Source organism: Sander vitreus, chromosome 5 (genome assembly GCF_031162955.1).
Source record: "Sander vitreus isolate 19-12246 chromosome 5, sanVit1, whole genome shotgun sequence".
NCBI classification, from domain to species: domain Eukaryota; kingdom Metazoa; phylum Chordata; class Actinopteri; order Perciformes; family Percidae; genus Sander; species Sander vitreus.
In genome coordinates, this window is record NC_135859.1 from 5854830 (window position 1) to 5871801 (window position 16972).

The 16972-nt window shown below is 43.9% G+C and overlaps 1 protein-coding gene across 5 annotated transcripts in view; it reads left to right on the forward strand.

The window, feature by feature from the left end:
- Positions 1 to 16601, forward strand: part of ep400 (E1A binding protein p400) — a 38488-nt gene extending 21887 nt beyond the window's left edge. For 3 of the 5 annotated variants that reach the window (XM_078250191.1, XM_078250192.1, XM_078250194.1), the window contains 24 exons: positions 1798 to 1994; positions 2223 to 2334; positions 2522 to 2812; positions 2964 to 3038; positions 3232 to 3366; positions 3458 to 3502; positions 3725 to 3878; positions 5008 to 5240; positions 5389 to 5562; positions 5668 to 5715; positions 5823 to 5959; positions 6174 to 6230; positions 6326 to 6419; positions 6557 to 6727; positions 6835 to 6880; positions 6961 to 7067; positions 7261 to 7465; positions 7561 to 7694; positions 11662 to 11892; positions 12204 to 12378; positions 12745 to 12893; positions 14285 to 14449; positions 14552 to 14629; positions 15421 to 16601. In XM_078250191.1, coding sequence (XP_078106317.1) covers positions 1798 to 1994; positions 2223 to 2334; positions 2522 to 2812; positions 2964 to 3038; positions 3232 to 3366; positions 3458 to 3502; positions 3725 to 3878; positions 5008 to 5240; positions 5389 to 5562; positions 5668 to 5715; positions 5823 to 5959; positions 6174 to 6230; positions 6326 to 6419; positions 6557 to 6727; positions 6835 to 6880; positions 6961 to 7067; positions 7261 to 7465; positions 7561 to 7694; positions 11662 to 11892; positions 12204 to 12378; positions 12745 to 12893; positions 14285 to 14449; positions 14552 to 14629; positions 15421 to 15726 — 3519 coding nt within the window. In that variant the 3' untranslated portion in view covers positions 15727 to 16601. The remainder of the gene's footprint in view (positions 1 to 1797; positions 1995 to 2222; positions 2335 to 2521; positions 2813 to 2963; positions 3039 to 3231; positions 3367 to 3457; positions 3503 to 3724; positions 3879 to 5007; positions 5241 to 5388; positions 5563 to 5667; positions 5716 to 5822; positions 5960 to 6173; positions 6231 to 6325; positions 6420 to 6556; positions 6728 to 6834; positions 6881 to 6960; positions 7068 to 7260; positions 7466 to 7560; positions 7695 to 11661; positions 11893 to 12203; positions 12379 to 12744; positions 12894 to 14284; positions 14450 to 14551; positions 14630 to 15420) is intronic. The other 2 variants (XM_078250193.1, XM_078250196.1) reach the window with 1 other exon arrangement.
- Positions 16602 to 16972: the final 371 nt, after the last annotated feature.

Below are 16972 nucleotides of genomic sequence, written 5' to 3' on the forward strand. Positions count from 1 at the left end.
AGCCCCTTATTTTCTTGGCAGAAGTAAATTTTTGGTGGCCCAAATGTAAATTATTATTAATGCCTCTGGCTCTTTACAGTGGATATGCAAAAGAGCTGTCCACTAAGCCCAGGTAAATGTGAATGTACAAAGCTTACAGCAGGGCTATTCAACTACACCCTTCTGGTGGGGGGGGGAGAAGACACATTTTCAGAAGGCTTATACTGAGTGAGGAGAGAGCATGAAGAATGCTGACATCACTGGCATGGTCCGATGACGTCATTCACGTGCATATTAAGTAGCCATGAGAATTTAAAGATCAGCGGAGAGGGGCTGGTTTGTCTTCAAGTTTACAAGAATTTGTCCAAATTTCAAGATTCGTAGTAATCATCCACGCGGAAACACAGTGAGCTGTGTAACGTTAGTTACATTGATTAAACGAGAAAAATTTAGCCCTACAAAACTGTATGTATGTTCTCTGTATTTCCTCCATGATCCAAGAAAGTGTTTATCCTTTGTCTTGCATATTTGCAGGTCAAGTGTTAAATAGGCTGTGGTTACACTTGTCTTTTCAATGCAACTTTTGTGATTGGATGCCCCAGATCTGTCAGCAACAGGTCAAATGGTAACGTAGGAGGCAATTTAGCCTTGTGTGATCTTAATTTTATAATATTAATTTGGCATGCAGTTCATGCACCAGTTAAAATTTTGTTTAAATAAAAACTCAACTCCTGGCATTTGGTCCTGGGGTTTTTTACCACTGTTTTGGAATAAGGAAATAACGAGAGTAAAAGACAAAATAACTTTAAAAGTGCCGTATTTTTCTTTTTAAATACGTGCTGTGTCGTGGATCTAATTCATGCCGATGTGAAGAGTAGTTCATAGGGATTTAAATGGAATTAAAAATCGTCATTTAAGAGAATCGAAAATTAAAGCAAGCTAATATAGAACAAGACAATAAATAAAATACAAGAATAAAAGTTGCAGTGTAAGAAATGAATAATTATTTGATTTAACACGTTGTAGGGAGGTATCGAGGGGTTTTATTTTGTGTGATGTGTAAAATGTTCTAAATAAGCAACTAAATGTTCTAAGTACATAGGATAATAGGTTTGGACTTATTTTTTACAACTGAAACAAATTTTTCTTTTATTGCAGAGAGAAGGTAAGTTAAAAAAAGGTGCAGTTGGGTAAAATTCAGTCCTATTATTCGTTCAAATGTGAACAATACCCAACCCTAATAGTGATACGATCGTGAATCGGGACCCTGCCTGATAGAAATCTGATATAATATTTTTGCCATATCGCCCATCCCTAGGACAAACTATTGCGCTCTTCCCTCCCTTAAGAGATGCAGACATTAGTTGAGATCACAGTCTGGGCTCATGGGTTTACGTCTTTTCGGTTTGCTGCTGCATACTTTTTCCAAGTGTACAGTAAATGGTTTCTACTGCCCAAACTGTCAAATAAAATCCGAAATGCTTCTGTCCTGATTTGTCTCTAACCTATTTTCCGTTATGTAATCCTTGCAGTCACATCACAATGTATGATAAAGATAAGATGAAACTTAAATAAGCCTGTGGGGAATTTAATTGTTGCATTAAAAATAAGGATAGGGGTAATGTACTGTTAATGTACAAGGAAAAGTCGAGATTACATTGGAGAGAGTTTAAGGTATAAAGTTTGCTTTACACCACTTGGATTAGCAAAGAAAATACATGAAATAAGTGAAATTCTAAAAGTGTATTGTCAACGACTTCTTTCTTAGCCTTTGTCCCAGTCTGTAAACATTCTTGTCTCTTGTCTGTGTCTCTGCAGGAGAATATGAAGAAGTTTAACAGGAACAGGAATGTGTTCTGCAGCATCTTGACCAAACGCTGCTGCTCTGCAGTTGGGACTTTGTTTGACGCAGACACCATAATCTTTTATGACACGGATCTCAATCCAAGCATGGATGCCCGCTGCCAGGAGTGGTGTGACAAAATAGGACGCTCCAAGGATATACACATATACAGGTGATATTATCAGTACAGGGAAATCTGTTTTAATTTTTCTTTATTTTATGTTCCTTAACACAAGACTACATAACGTAACCTTTTCCTCTTAAACACTGATTAATGGCTATTTACCTTTGTACCGATGTTTTGTTTTATGTTGTGCACTCCATACCACCATGTGTGGTCTAAGAGTAAATAAGTAAATCTAAAAAACATACTCCTGGTTATGTTTTGTGTGTTGCCCAGGTTGGAGAGTGGAAACTCCATTGAAGAGAAACTGCTGAAGAATGGCACCAAGGACCTGATCAGAGAGGTGGCTGCCCAGGGTACTGACTACACCTTGGCTTTCCTCACACAAGTAAGATGAACTCACTGTGGGCTTATCCTGGAGCTTCAGAAACTCTCCACAACTCTACATTTATTCAAACTATGAAAGCCTTTTCTGCGCATGAATCAGTAAAGTTGTAATTTCCTCCACCCATGGACCAAGACCCATTACTATTCTTTAATTATATAGTAACTGACCTGACATTGTTTGTTTTCAGCGGACAATACAGGATCTGTTTGAGGTGGAGGCAGGCTCAGGGGAGAAGGTGGAGGAGTTTGTGGTTCTTCACCAGGAGCCATCGGCCTCTGAGGCCATCTCTCCCAGGGTGGCTAGACCCTACATCCAGGCTCTCCACAGCATAAACCTGGATGCCCTGCCAGCGAAGGAAGAACAGCAGGAGGAGGAAGAGCTGGCAGGCAAGGAGTCAACAGAAGACAACCAGGAGTCAGAGAGTCAAGCTCAAGAAGAGCCTGCTCAGAAAGAGGAGCTGAATGCAGTCATGGAACAGGTACCTTTACTTTTTTTTCATATACCATTTGGAAATTAGAGGAAGTGGAAAAGTAGTATTGCCAGAAATAAATAAATAAATATATATATGTGTGTATATTGAAATGCTGTTTGTTTGTCTTGCCTAACCTAACTTCCCTAACCTTTAACAGCTCACGCCAATTGAAAGGTATGCCCTGCATTACCTGGAGTACCTCCACATCAGTGATGATGAAACTGCTCTCAAGGTAACTTAAATCATATTGTAACCAAATATTTCTTTTTTTATTATATAGATTTAAGGTATTTACAGATTTACTGTAGTGTAGATGTGGAAATCAGTTCCTCTTTCAACGAATCATTTCTTCTCTACTATGTTGGTATTTCATTGTACTATTTGTCCTTTGATAAATTTGACTGACTGATGTTTGTTTTCCTCAGGAGCGGCTGGAGTGCTCTAAGAGAGGTTGGGAGCTGCAGCAGCTGCAGAAGCTAAAGGAGGAGGGGGAGGAGCGGCAGATTATGGAGGGAGATGAAGATCTCTTCACCTACACCAGAGAGGATGCCTACAACATGGTGGGTGGTCATTGTGATCTCTGCTAATCAAACAAGAAGTGAATTGTGCTGCACTGCTGTTGACATGAACCTTTTCTTTGTGTTTCAACAGGAGTATGTATTTGATGCAGAAGACGGCCATACAGAAATCATGCCGGTAAGACACCAACTGTGATGTATATGGAAACAAATGAAAATATGCTTACCATTTTTAGTGGTGTCCTGATAATGTTTTTTTTTTTTGAATAGCATCAGTAACTATGGATTTGGAGCTTCACTGTTCTCTTTCTAATTTTATTGTGTTGAGGCACATCATAAAGTCCTGCGCTGCCTTCTGGATATGTGATTATTTTTTTATTTTTTATTTTTTTCAACACAGCTTTGGACTCCACCCACACCACCACAGGATGACAATGACATTTACATCGACTCTGTGATGATGCTGATGTATGACACCACACCCATGCCAGAGTCCAAGCTGCCTCCTATCTACATCCGCAAGGAGCACAAAAGACTCAAGATGGACCCCTCAGGTAAGACAAGATTTTTCCTTAACTTCTTTGTACAGAAATATGTCAGTCCTGCACTACATATTTAGTAACCTGTATATCTACTGCAAACATTTATTTTTGCTCTAAACAGTAGTTTCTTCTTCTTTCAGACAAGGAATTGTTGTAAATCCTGGAGTAAATTATTATTTATTAGTATTTTAAAAGAGTTTTTAAAGCGTAACTCTCGCCAAATTGCAACCTATGGTCTTTTTGTGAATGTGTCCGAGTCAAACTTTCGTTTAAAAGCATAATTAGAACGGAAGTGCCACTTTTAAGATGGGAGTGCTAGGGGCACTACTATGATAGCATCAAAATTTCTATTTTTAAAACGCAAAGAAGGCTCAACACAACATGAAACTTTGCTCAAAGTATCACCAGGGGCTCTACACATGAACTCGAGCATTGAGAACATTGTTTGTGTACCCAGAGTTTACTAGAAGGTTTTGAACAACTCACTTTAGCAGTTGCTTTTTCCGCTCGCCGCCATCTTGCCAGTCAAAAAGTGTCAATCTCTGAATGCGAATGAACGGACTCCATAGAAGAATATGAGGCTCCTTTTTCAACTACAAGGTCAATATTGTTTTTCACTAACGACAAAACAATGAATTATCCGTGCATTTCTATGGAACTAAGCTTTAGGAGCTTTCCATCTTTACTAACCTCCCTGTTACATGCATTCGGAGATCGACTCTTTTTGACTGGCAAGATGGTGGTGAGCGGAAAAACCAACTGCTAAAGTGAGTTGTTCAAAACGTTTCTATTAGTAAACTCTGTGTACACAAACAATGTTCTCAATGCTGGAGTTCATGTGTAGAGCCCCAGGTGATACTTGGAGCAAAGTTTCATGTTGTGTCGAGCCTTCTTAGCGTTTTAAAAATAGTGATTTTGATGCTATTATAGTAGTGCCCCTAGCACTCCCATTCAAAAGGCCACTTGACCGAAAACGAAAATACAGTCAATCTTAAAAGTGGCACTAATGTCCTAATTATGGTTTTAAACGAAAGTTTGACTAGGTTGCATTTTGGCAAGAGTTACGCTTTAAGAAAGATGCTGAAGTGTCATTGCAGGTTTGTTTGGTTTCTCTGTCCTTACTTGAGTGTTTGTCAAGCAGCAGCCAGAAAGAAGAAGAAGGGCCATGGGGAGACGGTCATTCCTCCACGCTCCCTTTTCGAAAAAGCCAGCATGCTTAAAGTTCGCCGCGAGGGTAAAGACCAGAAAAAGAACTTCTCCCTCAAGCAGCAGGCGCCCTTTGCCAAGCCTCTACCCTCGCTGGTTAAACCTGCCATGGAGGCTAGCCAGGACAACCCAGAGTGGCTCATCAGTGAGGACTGGGCTCTGCTTCAGGTATTGGCCCCACTAACCACTCCCCTGATGATCTTTCTTCCCAAGCTGTGTTGATATAAATTAACACATCTTGAATTGCACTTCGCTTAATGAAACTAATTATACTATATGTTCAAATGTCTGAATATCATTGCTGTGTGTCTGACAGGCTGTAAAGCAGCTGCTGGAGTTGCCTCTGAACCTGACAATCGTGTCTCCTGCCCACACTCCTAATTGGGATCTGGTGAGCGATGTGGTGAACTCCTGCAGCCGTATCTACCGCTCGCCCAAACAGTGTCGCAACCGCTACGAGAATGTCATCATTCCCAGAGAAGAGGGCAAGGTAATGGGGAGAGAGAGAGAGAATGCAGAGTCACCCTACTTTGCCGTAAAACTGGTTTACTCACCTTGTACTTGTTTGCCTAAACCATATCTTTAACTTTTTCAGTTGGTGTATGAGGCTAACCCTAAGAAGAAAACTAAGAGCATATACAAGGTACCATATCCTGGCCTTTTTATTTGATAAATGATGCTTTGCTCTTAAACTCCTGCCTAACTTTTGTTCTGCGTTTCTTTGTATCATGTGTCTGTGTACACGCGTAGTCTAAGAACAGCCGCCCTCTAAGAACCTGTCAGATCTACACACAGGATGACAATGCCACTCACGTTCAGCTCTACAACAGCCGCTTTGAACTTATGAAGATCATTGCCAGCAAGAGGAGCCCACCAATCAAACCACTGTAAGCACTGATGATTGTCTGTTAACAATGAATGCACAAGTCTCATCAAGGAGCTAACACCAAAGCAGGAGATTTACAAAACTGGAAAGAAAAGCTTTTCATGGCATGAAATGTTTTTCATGAATTTCGAGCAATTATTTAGATCTTCTATCTAGGAAATAGTAAAATCAAGTTCAGATGGGATTTGTATTTAAGTAATTTATACTACCAACAGGCTCGGCATGAATCCATTCCAGAAGAATCCCAAACATGCCTCGGTTTTGGCAGAAAGGTGTGTTTTAATTTTGCCATTTTTGTACGATTGTCATCTCAATTTTAAATCTAGAAATAAAGAAAAAAGTACAACATTGTTTTTCATTTCTTCAGTGGGATCAGCTACGACAAGCCCCTACCTCCCATTCAGGTGGCATCTCAACGGGCTGAAAGGATTGCCAAGGAGAAAAAGGTTATTGTTGGCAATGTAATTGTCGACAATGGGCGTTAATCAGGAGCACCTGCTTTGTCTTTCATCACTGTCAGATCCAAGTATTGCTTGTTTTCATCTTTACTGACATGTTTGCATTTGTGTTTGATTGTGTGCATTGTGTGTGTTTGCAGGCCCTTGCAGAACAGCAGAAGGCTCAGCAGTTAGCCCAGCAGCAGCAGGCTGGAACCCCCCAGGCTGCAGTCGGCCAGGCACAGACTCCTGCTGCTGGCCAGGCTCAGGCTCAGGTCCCTCAGGCTGCCACAGTGGCCGGAGCTGCTTCTGTGCCTAATGCAGCTGTTCTGGTGAGGATAAAAACACCCGCCAACCAATATCTTCTACAAACAGTAAGATCCAAAACAAGACACTTTACCTAGTGAAGGCTCTTACACATATGGTTCATGTTTTTCAGGCTGGAGCCATAAAAAATGCTACTGTGGGCACAACCATCCAGGCTGGTACGCTGACACACATATGGTTCACATTACAGAGCTGTTGATGTTCCAATAGTTAATTTATTTCTCTTTGTTTCTTCCAGCCACTGTAGGGGGGAATGTGATTGTGAACACAGTAGCTGGAGTTCCTCCAAGTCCCTTCCAGGCCAACAAACGCCTGGCATCTTCAGTCATACCAGGCACCCTGTCTGTGAGTCATGCTCATTTATCACTGCTGCTCTGGCTTTACTCAGCCACCTACTGACTAACAAGAATTCATGACACAAATAGCCTTTGGATTGGCATGAAGCAGAATGCACACCCACGACTCCCTGTAGACCGAATGGTCATTACAACTGTAGGAGCCTTTGCTCATTGTGTTGCTGTTTTTGTTGTTGATCCAGCCTGCCGGTGCAGCTGGAGCGCAGGTGGTCCACGCACAACAGAGGGCTGTTACGACTGCTGCTGCTGCCCCTGCTGAGGTGGTCGCCATAGCTACCGGTCAGGGTGTTCGAGCCGTTACCCCAGTGACAGCATCTGCAGTAGTTTCTACCACTCTGAGCCCGGTACAGTCACAGACTCGCCCACTGGTCTCTCAGGTCACACCAGGTATTTAACTGAACACAGACTTTTCTCTGACAAAACATCCCTTAAGTAACCATTACTGTTTGACTAACCTGACGTATCTGCTGTCCTCCATCCAGCCACAGGTTTGCAGTTGCAACAAGCAAAGCCTCTTACCCCAGCCCAGCTGCAGATGCTCCGACAGCAGCAGCAGCAGCTGCAGCACCAACAGCAGGCTTCTTCCCCACAGATCAAAACTGTAGGCAAACCCCAGGTACACCACCAGTGTCTTTACACAATAGCTACACAAAATGCAATGCTATGGGTAATGTGTTTAACAGCTCTGGGGAAATGAATGCTGGAGTTGTCGATTCCATCCAGCTTTTCTAATTAGTGTCTCATTACTTTACATGGTGTTATAAGAGTAGTGTGGGCTTTTTCAAGAATAGCTCAGTGCATAGCTACTACTGTGTGCAAAAGAGAGTGATTGATTGATGGCGGATGCGGTCAGGGCACAAAGATGTAGACAATCGTAGTATTGTATAGAATAAATAAATAACAGTTTAGGTTGTCATGTGGTAGTAAATGTACAGTGTAGGTTTTAGTTTGTCTCTGAATAAAGGCTGGAGTCTTGAACCCCATTTTCGTTACATAAGGTCAGCCGAAACCGTTTTATAAATAATCTATTTAAAATAAGTATGTGCAGCAGAGCCCGAAGCATTGTTTCAGCGAACTATTTGAAGGATAATTCACACTTCTTTGCCAAATGATCGCATCATTTTGATGAGCAGTCATTGACATGAACAACATGGATTTAGGTTTAGTTAATCCATCCATCTTCGTCCGCTTATCCGGTATCGGGTCGCGGGGGTAGCAGCTCCAGCAAGGGACCCCAAACTTCCCCTTCCCGAGCCACATTAACCAGCTCCGACTGTGGGATCCCGAGGCGTTCCCAGGCCAGGTTGGAGATATAATCCCTCCACCTAGTCCTGGGTCTTCCCGAGGCCTCCTCCCAGCTGGACGTGCCTGGAACACCTCCCTAGGGAGGCGCCCAGGGGGCATCCTTACCACCTCAACTGGCTCCCTTCGACGCAAAGGAGCAGCGGCTCTACTCCGAGCTCCTCACGGATGACTGAGCTTCTCACCCTATCTCTAAGGGAGACGCCAGCCACCCTCCTGAGGAAACCCATTTTGGCCGCTTGTACCCTGGATCAATGTTCTTTCGGTCATGACACAGCCTTCATGACCATAGGTGAGGGTAGGAACGAAAACTGACCGGTAGATTGAGAGCTTTGCCTTCTGGCTCAGCTCTCTTTTCATCACAACAGTGCGATAAATTGATTGTAATACCGCACCCTCTGCACCGATTCTCCAACCAATCTCCCTCTCCATTGTCCCCTCACTCGCGAACAAGACCCCAAGGTACTTGAACTCCTTCATTTGGGGTAAGGACTCATTCCCTACCTGGAGTAGGCACTCCATTGGTTTCCTGCTGAAAACCATTGCCTCCGATTTAGAGGTGCTGATCCTCATCCCAGCCGCTTCACACGGCTGCGAACCGATCCAGTGAGTGCTGAAGGTCACAGGCCGATGAGGCCATCAGGACCACATCATCTGCAAAAAGCAGCGATGAGATCCCCAGCCCACCGAACTGCAACCCCTCTCCACCCTGACTACGCCTCAATATCCTGTCCATAAATACTACAAACAGGATTGGTGACAAAGCGCAGCCCTGGCGGAGGCCAACTCTCACCTGAAACGAGTCCGACTTACTGCCGAGAACCCGGACACAGCTCTCACTTTGGTCGTACAGAGATTGGATGGCCCTGAGAAGGGATCCCCTCACCCCATACTCCCGCAGCACCTCCCACAGTATCTCCCGGGGGACCTGGTCATACGCCTTCTCCAGATCCACAAAACACATGTAGACCGGTTGGGCATACACCGAGGCTCCCTCCAGGATTCTTGCGAGAGTAAAGATCTGGTCCGTTGTTCCATGACCAGGACGGAATCTGCATTGTTCCTCTTCAACCTGAGGTTCGACTATCGACCAAACCCTCCTTTCCAGCACCTTGGAGTAGACTTTACCGGGGAGGCTGAGAAGTGTGATACCCCTGTAATTGGCACACACCCTCTGGTCCCCCTTTTTGAAAAGGGGAACCACCACCCTGGTCTGCCACTTCTTAGGCACCGTCCCAGACTTCCACGCAATGTTGAAGAGGCGTGTTAACCAAGACAACCCCTCCACACCCAGAGCTTTAAGCATTTCTGGACAGATCTCATCAATCCCTGAGGCTTTGCCACTGTGGAGTTGTTTAACTACCTCAGCAACTTCCACCAGGGAAATTGACGACAATCCCCCATCATCCTCCAGCTCTGCCTCTACCATAGAGGGCGTATTAGTCGGATTTAGGAGTTCCTCAAAGTGCTCCTGCCACCGCCCTATTACCTCCTCAGTTGAGGTCAACAGCGTCCCATCCTTACTGTACACAGCTTGGATGGTTCCCCCTCCTGAGGTGGCGAACGGTTTTCCAGAAGCACCTTGGTGCCGACCAAAAGTCCTTCTCCATGTCTTCTCCGAACTTCTCCCACAACCGCTGCTTTGCCTCTTTCACGGCAGAGGCTGCAGCCCTTCGGGCCCTTTGGTACCTTGCAACTGCCTCCGGAGTCCTCTGGGATAACGTATCCCGGAAAGACTCCTCCTTCAGTCGGACGGCTTCCCTGACGACCGGTGTCAATGCCCCCAGCCTCAACAGGGATGCACGAAAAGCTCCGCCGGAGGTGTGAGTTGAAAGTCTGTCAGACAGGGGCCTCCTCCAGACGTTTCCAATTTACCCGCACTACCCGTTTGGGCTTACCAGGTCTGTCCAGAGTCTTCCCCAGATGAAACGATTATAAAATCGATCATTGACCTTTGGCCTAGGGTGCTCTGGTACCAAGTACACTTACGAGCATCCCTATGTTCGAACCTGGTGTTCGTTATAGTCAATCCATGACTAGCACAGAAGTCCAACAACAACCAACCACTCTGGTTTAGATCAGGGACGCCGTTCCTCCCAATCACACCTCTCCATGTGTCTCCATCATTGCCCACGTGCGCGTTGAAGTCCCCCAGCAGAACTATGGAGTCCCCCACTGGAGCCCCATGCAGGACTCCCCTCAAGGTCTCCAAGAAGGCCAAATACTCCGAACTCTTGTTTGGTGCATATGCACAAACAACAGTCAGAGTTCCCCCCCACAACCCGCAGGCGTAGGGAGGCGACCCTCTCGTCCACTGGGGTAAACTCCAATGTAGCGGCGCTCAGCCGGGGGCTAGTGAGTATCCCCACACCCGCCCGGCGCCTCACACCCTGGGCAACTCCGGAGAAGAAAAGAGTCCAACCCCTATCCAGGAGTATGGTTCCAGAACTGAGCGTAGAGGTAAGCCCCACCAGATCTAACCGGTAGCGCTCCACCTCCCGCAAAAGTTCCGGCTCCTTCCCCCACAGAGAGGTGACATTCCACGTCCCCAGAGCCAGTGTCTGCTGCCCGGGTCTGGTCCGTTGAGGCCCCTGACCTTCACTGCCACCCGTGTGGCAGCGCACCCGACCCCAGCGGTTCCTCCCACAGGTGGTGGGCCCAAGGGATTTAGGTTTAGTTGCAAAGCCAAACACAACAGTACCGCTGTGTGGCATAAAATGAACAGAAATGTTGTGTGGCAATTAATAGTCAACTGAATGTCATGGTTGTGACAGCCCTAGGTATTGGTCACTTTGAGAAATGTTGATCAGTGTTTATCTCTTTTGGATAAATCTGACATATTAGCAGCTGTAACTGAGATGTTTTTTATTAGTATAATTAAAGTGATGGCAGTACTTCAGGTTTACCTAATAAATGGTCTTGCTTTGCTAGACCTTCCTCCACACACTGCGGAGGAGGGTCTGGCTAGTCCACACAGCATTCCGGGATGGGAGAAAAATGTGCTCTGGTTTATTGGCATTTCTTTAAACCAATAACAATCGTCTTGGGCGGCGCTAAGCTCCGTACGGAGCCACTGCAAAATAGCCTCAAGAAGGAGCTTGTTTTGGTGAAACGTGTACGTTCCAAAGTTGTTTTAGTCGTGCGAGAGAAACGACTCCGGGAATACCGTGGAATGTCATGGATATAGACTGCCTAGTAAACAATACAATGAAACCGTGTAAGGGTTTTAATAACAAAATGTGTAGTTAACTTACCTTTAATTGAAATCTGTGTGTTTACAGGAGTTGTTAAAGATGCACAAACATAAGCAGCTGCAGCTGCAGCAGCAGCAGCAGGTAGCTGCAGCAGTGGCAGCAGCCCAGAGCCAACAGGCTGCAGGGGCCCAGCAGGCCGCCCAGGTGCAGCCTGCACAGACTGCCCAAGCCAATCCCCAGCTAGCAGCTGTAGCAGCACCCAGACCTGGAGCTGTGCTGACCGGCACCACTGTTGCCAACCTGCAGGTGGCCAGACTGGTAAGATTGTGAAAGGGAATCTTTTGGAAATAATTGAGAAATCATGCATCATAGGTCCCCACCATATGAATCAAAAGACAAGATGGATTGTATTACTAACAATCTACCTACAGAAATCTCAAGTTATTGCTGATGTATTACATAATCAGAGAAAATTAAAGTAATTTGTAAATTGGTTTATTTTGGTCCACCGTGCTTGGTGGTCCAGCAAAGACATTGTGCTCCGTTTATTCATGTCCTGTTCTTTCCTGTGTTCATGTCAGTGATTGAGGTTGTGGCAGCACTAATACTGGTTGTGTTTCCTTTCACAGACTCGAGTGCCCACTCAGGGACAGATTCAGGCCCAGGCAGGACAGACGGCCCAGGTGACCCTCACCAAGCCTCCTGTGGTTTCTGTGCCGGCTGTGGTCTCATCAGCTGGTGTCACTACACTGCCAGTCACTGTAGCAGGCATTAGTGTTGCTATTAGTCAGCCCCAAAAAACAGGTGTGTTAAAAGGCATATTAAATCTCTTTGTCTGTAGATATATGTATTTTTTACTTTGACTTGATGTCAAAGTGTTGCTCCATATGTCCATTACAGGCTAATTAACAGTTCAAAATTATGAGCTAAAGTTTTTTATTTATCTTATATTGTAATAACCATATACCTGTTCTCGCTCAATATATGATACACCACTAATTAGAATCCAAAGACAATGGTGTTTGTTGTTGATTGGGTCTGCATCGTTTGTGTTGGACATCCTTTCTGTGACTTCCTGTAACTGCGACAAATGTGCTGCTGTTATCATTATCACAAATTTCTGATATGTCCTAAAGTTCCAATACGTTAATTCTTTCTGCTCTCTGTCAGGTGGGCCTGTGCTGACGCCGTCATTCCCCCAGATGCAGGTCCAGCAGCTGCTTCAGATGAAGAAGCAGCAACAGGCAGCAGCAGTTCAGGCAGCCGCCCAGCAGAAGGCAGGGCAGCCACAGCAAGGACAGACCACTGTACAGCAGAAGGTAAACACACCACACCAACAGACAGACAGACAGAGTCTGTTGTCAGTCTCTGTCTACAGCAGAAGCAAAAAAATAATCATATAAACAGATTTTTATGCGTACATTCAGTATTGTTTAGTTGGGTTTTAAGGATGAAACGGTTCAAAGAAAAATCCGAACTGTTCGGTCCGCTAGTCACGGTTCAGGTATGTATGTATTGTTTGGTTCATTTTAGCCTCATAGATTTCAGTCAAAAAGGTTTGTGCAGAAAAAACTACATCAACTAAAGTGCGGGGAAAGCCTTGCACTGTAAACCACATTTGGCATGGATGAGGTGCTGAGTGCAGCTGTCAGTCAGTATGGGAGCGTTACGTATTTAGTGTTACCTGACAATGACATTAAAACAAATTGGTTGATAAAGCTGCGACTGTGTACAAGCACTGTGCAACACGTGTGGCTTATGCTAGCAGCAATATTTCCAATATGATGGCGCACGTCCGTGGACAGCGCAGGAGGAGAGAGTCAGGTAGGAAACAACTCCTTCTCCCCAGCCTCTCCATGCAGATCCAGACAGGGTAATCCAGTCCATAACTAAAGCATTGGGCTGGTTCATAGAGGAATTTCTGCAGTCGCAGAGGATGCAGGATCTCAGCATATGATTAAAGTAACGATACTTGAGCCGCGCTATAATATCCCCTCTTGCCACCATTCAGCAACACCGTAAATCCCCAATGTATTTTTCTCACAGAGGAAAATGAAAATAGGATGAACATTGCAGGTTTTATTTATATACTTTCTAATAAAACAGTGGCAATTTTCCTTTTTGATTAAAAAAAGAAAAAGAAAAAGAAAATCCAGCCATATTCCTTTCATTGTATTTAAAACACTGCACTTTAATTTCAAGTGGAAAAATGAATCTTTCCATTAATAACTGAGATGTTAAAAGGCTACTGTTGTTTAAAACTATTCTAGTGCTGGTTGAGCTCATGCTTTAACTTTAAGTTGATGGCCAGTCTATAATGTGGCCATTTTTAGATAAAAAAAAATAACAAAGCTGCATTTTGTTGTTGTTGTTATTGCTCTGATTAAAAAACCTATTCTTTTAATGAAGATTTGACAATGAACAAGTGTTTCTGTTCCTTATGTTCTTAGCCAGAATTTTGTTGAGGCAAACAACATTTTTGCCAAATAAAACATTTAAATAAAACAAGCATGAAGAGTACCAAAAACGTACCGTACTGAACCAAAAACCGTAAATCCAAAACCGTGAATTGTGTGAACCGTCCCACCCCTATTGGGTGTGCTTACCACTGTGGTAGACCTTTTGTAAAGTGTATTAGTTCAGTAAAAAATCTGAATCTATTAGAAAGATGAATTGAAGGACGTAACTGTGGCGTTGTCATTTCCCTTAGATCGGCAGCCAGCAGGTTACAGTGCAGGCAGCGCAGCCAGCCCAGCAGTCGCAGCAGAAGGTGACCTATGCTACCACCACCCAACTCCAGCCGGGAATCAAGACCCAGTTCTTTACTACATCTATCGCCCAGGCTCAGAAACCCACTGGAGCCCAACAAATCCAGGTACATCATCACTGGCAGTCATGACCGCAAAACAAATATTTGCAGATAAACAGGGGGCTTTGTGTGTTGATATGAGATTTTCTTGTTTACTTCTCTTATCAGGTGGCTAAGCTACCACAAATAGTGCAGCAGCAACCCACCGTGGCCAATATTCAACAAATCGTGTCTTCTCCTCAGCAGGTAAGGGTCAAAGGCTGAGCATTGCTCCTATAGATAACCTCTGTATGGCTGATCACTTGAATGTGAGGTAAACACTGTCCATAAGCTGCATTACAGACTTTTTACCTCCTTATAAGTAGAGATGGCCCGATACCATTTTTTGCTTCCCAATTCTGATACCTGAACTTAAGTTATCGGCCGATACCGAGTACCAATCCGATACCAGTGTGTCATATATTTTATTATGTTTTAACAACTGTATACTACTATCCCTGTATGGATGTGATATTATTTCTATCTTTTGTTGTTGGTCTGGCTCAGGTTAAACTCTTTGTGAAACATGAACAATGAACGCCACAGAACTTTCTTTTATTATCCAGTTTGACAGTCAGTTATAACGGAAAAAGAACATAAATAAACTACTTTAACGTAGATTTTCTTTAGGGCTTTATTACGTGGTATCGGATCGGTGCATGAACTGCAGTACTTGCCAATACCAGCGTTTTAGGCAGTATCGGAGGCAATACCGGTACTGGTATCGGAATATCTCTACTTATAAGCCTCACAAGCTCAACTACCTGCCAGAGGAAAATGGGCTAAACCTTATCGTTCTCTCATAATTTTAACTACATGCTGCCTTTATGTCACATGCTTTTGTTTTTTTTATAGTCTGTTCAAAAGGCTAAAACTATGACGTACTTCTTTAACATTCATCAAGAGCTTTGTTATTTCTTTGTAAAGGCACCATAAAGCGTTTGAATGCAGTGGAATGGATCAAATAATTTTTTTTTGTTTGTGTTGCTTCTCTTCAGATCCAGGCCCAGACTGTGACTCTGACCCAGGCAGCCACGTCTTCTCCGGCTCAGGTGCAGATGATTCCGGCTGGGACGGCGCAGGTAGTCCAGCAGAAGATCATCCAGCAGCAGGTGGTGACTACAGCCACCTCACCCCAGATCCAGACACCTCCTCCCCACAGCCCCGCCCAGCAGCCTGCGGCACCCTCTGCGGAGTCCCCAGTGCAGCAGCCCGCTCAGCCCCAACAGCCCACCAAGGGTCAGGCTCGCCAGGGTGGCATCAGGGCCAAAACTCCTGCAAAGCCCAGTGGGGGAAGCAGCTAGGAGAGACCGCTAACGAAACGGAGTTCACCACGCGTTTTCCTGCAGTACAGATGTGACAGTACTGACGTTGTGCTGAAGCGTTCTTATGGATCCCACAGCAGCTAATGCCAGAGACGGACTTTGTGTCACATTGTTAATCACAGCAAACCTTTACCTCACCCAAACCATCTCTAACCTTAAACAAATCAGAACTGTGTTCAACATAATCATTTCAGCGTTAAACTTTTTTGGCAGATCAACCACAACACTGCTGCCCATAATGTTGGTGGGATCCATAATTTTGCTCCACGGAGTCAACATTGTTACTTCCATTCTTTATTTGTGTCATGAATGTTTCATGCCATTACCGCAATTCTCTTCCCCCCCCCCCCAAAAAAAAAAAAAGGTATACTGCCGAATACATTAAACGACAGACACAAAAGTCATGCCTTCAAATGATTATATTATTACTTAAGAAATATCTGAGGCAGAGGCTTATGGGTAATGCATTTGCAAATAAGCTGTCCCTTAGAATTAAGTGTATTCATAAATAGTCCCTTTTATGTCTAATTCCCTTGTTGTCTGTAGATACTGAATGGAGAATAATGCACGTTCCTTTAGTCATTTGTTTTTTATTGCCGCAAATACACTGTAAACATGTACTTTAGTATTTTGTGTTTTCTCATAAATTGTCTTTTTTTATCGATGTCAAGTAAAAAAAACAAAAAAAACAAAAAAAAACTGTAAATATCAATGAAAAACATTTGTACTTGTAAAGTAGTCGTGTTTTCATTGGGTTTTTTCAGCCTAATTGTAATAAAGTGTTTTGTTTTTATACACAAAAAAATCATCTTTTTTCCTTTCATTTTTTTTTTTCATTAAAACCATTGTAAGTACTTTGAAATCTTGTGACTTCTTACAACGCATCCCCTTGTTTGTTATAGCATCTGCGATCCTGTTTTTTGCAGCCTAAAGTATTTGTACCTTCAACAGTGATCTGGGACTTTATTGGTTTATTAACTAAATCTAGAGGTTGAGTGGTACTGTATTAGTAGCTTGTCATACATTGAAAGAAAATAAGATCCTGAAGGCAGGCAGGAGTTGGACAAGTAGGTTTCAGCTGGACAAAAATGCCTGACAAAACAGAAATTGGAGTCAAATGCTGCTGTAAAGTAAACATTTTGGTTTGGCTTGTAGTTGACCTTGCATCTTAAGCATTTTGCCTTTACACAGAGGAAGGCATTAGAGAAAAGAGAGCCCCTCTCAC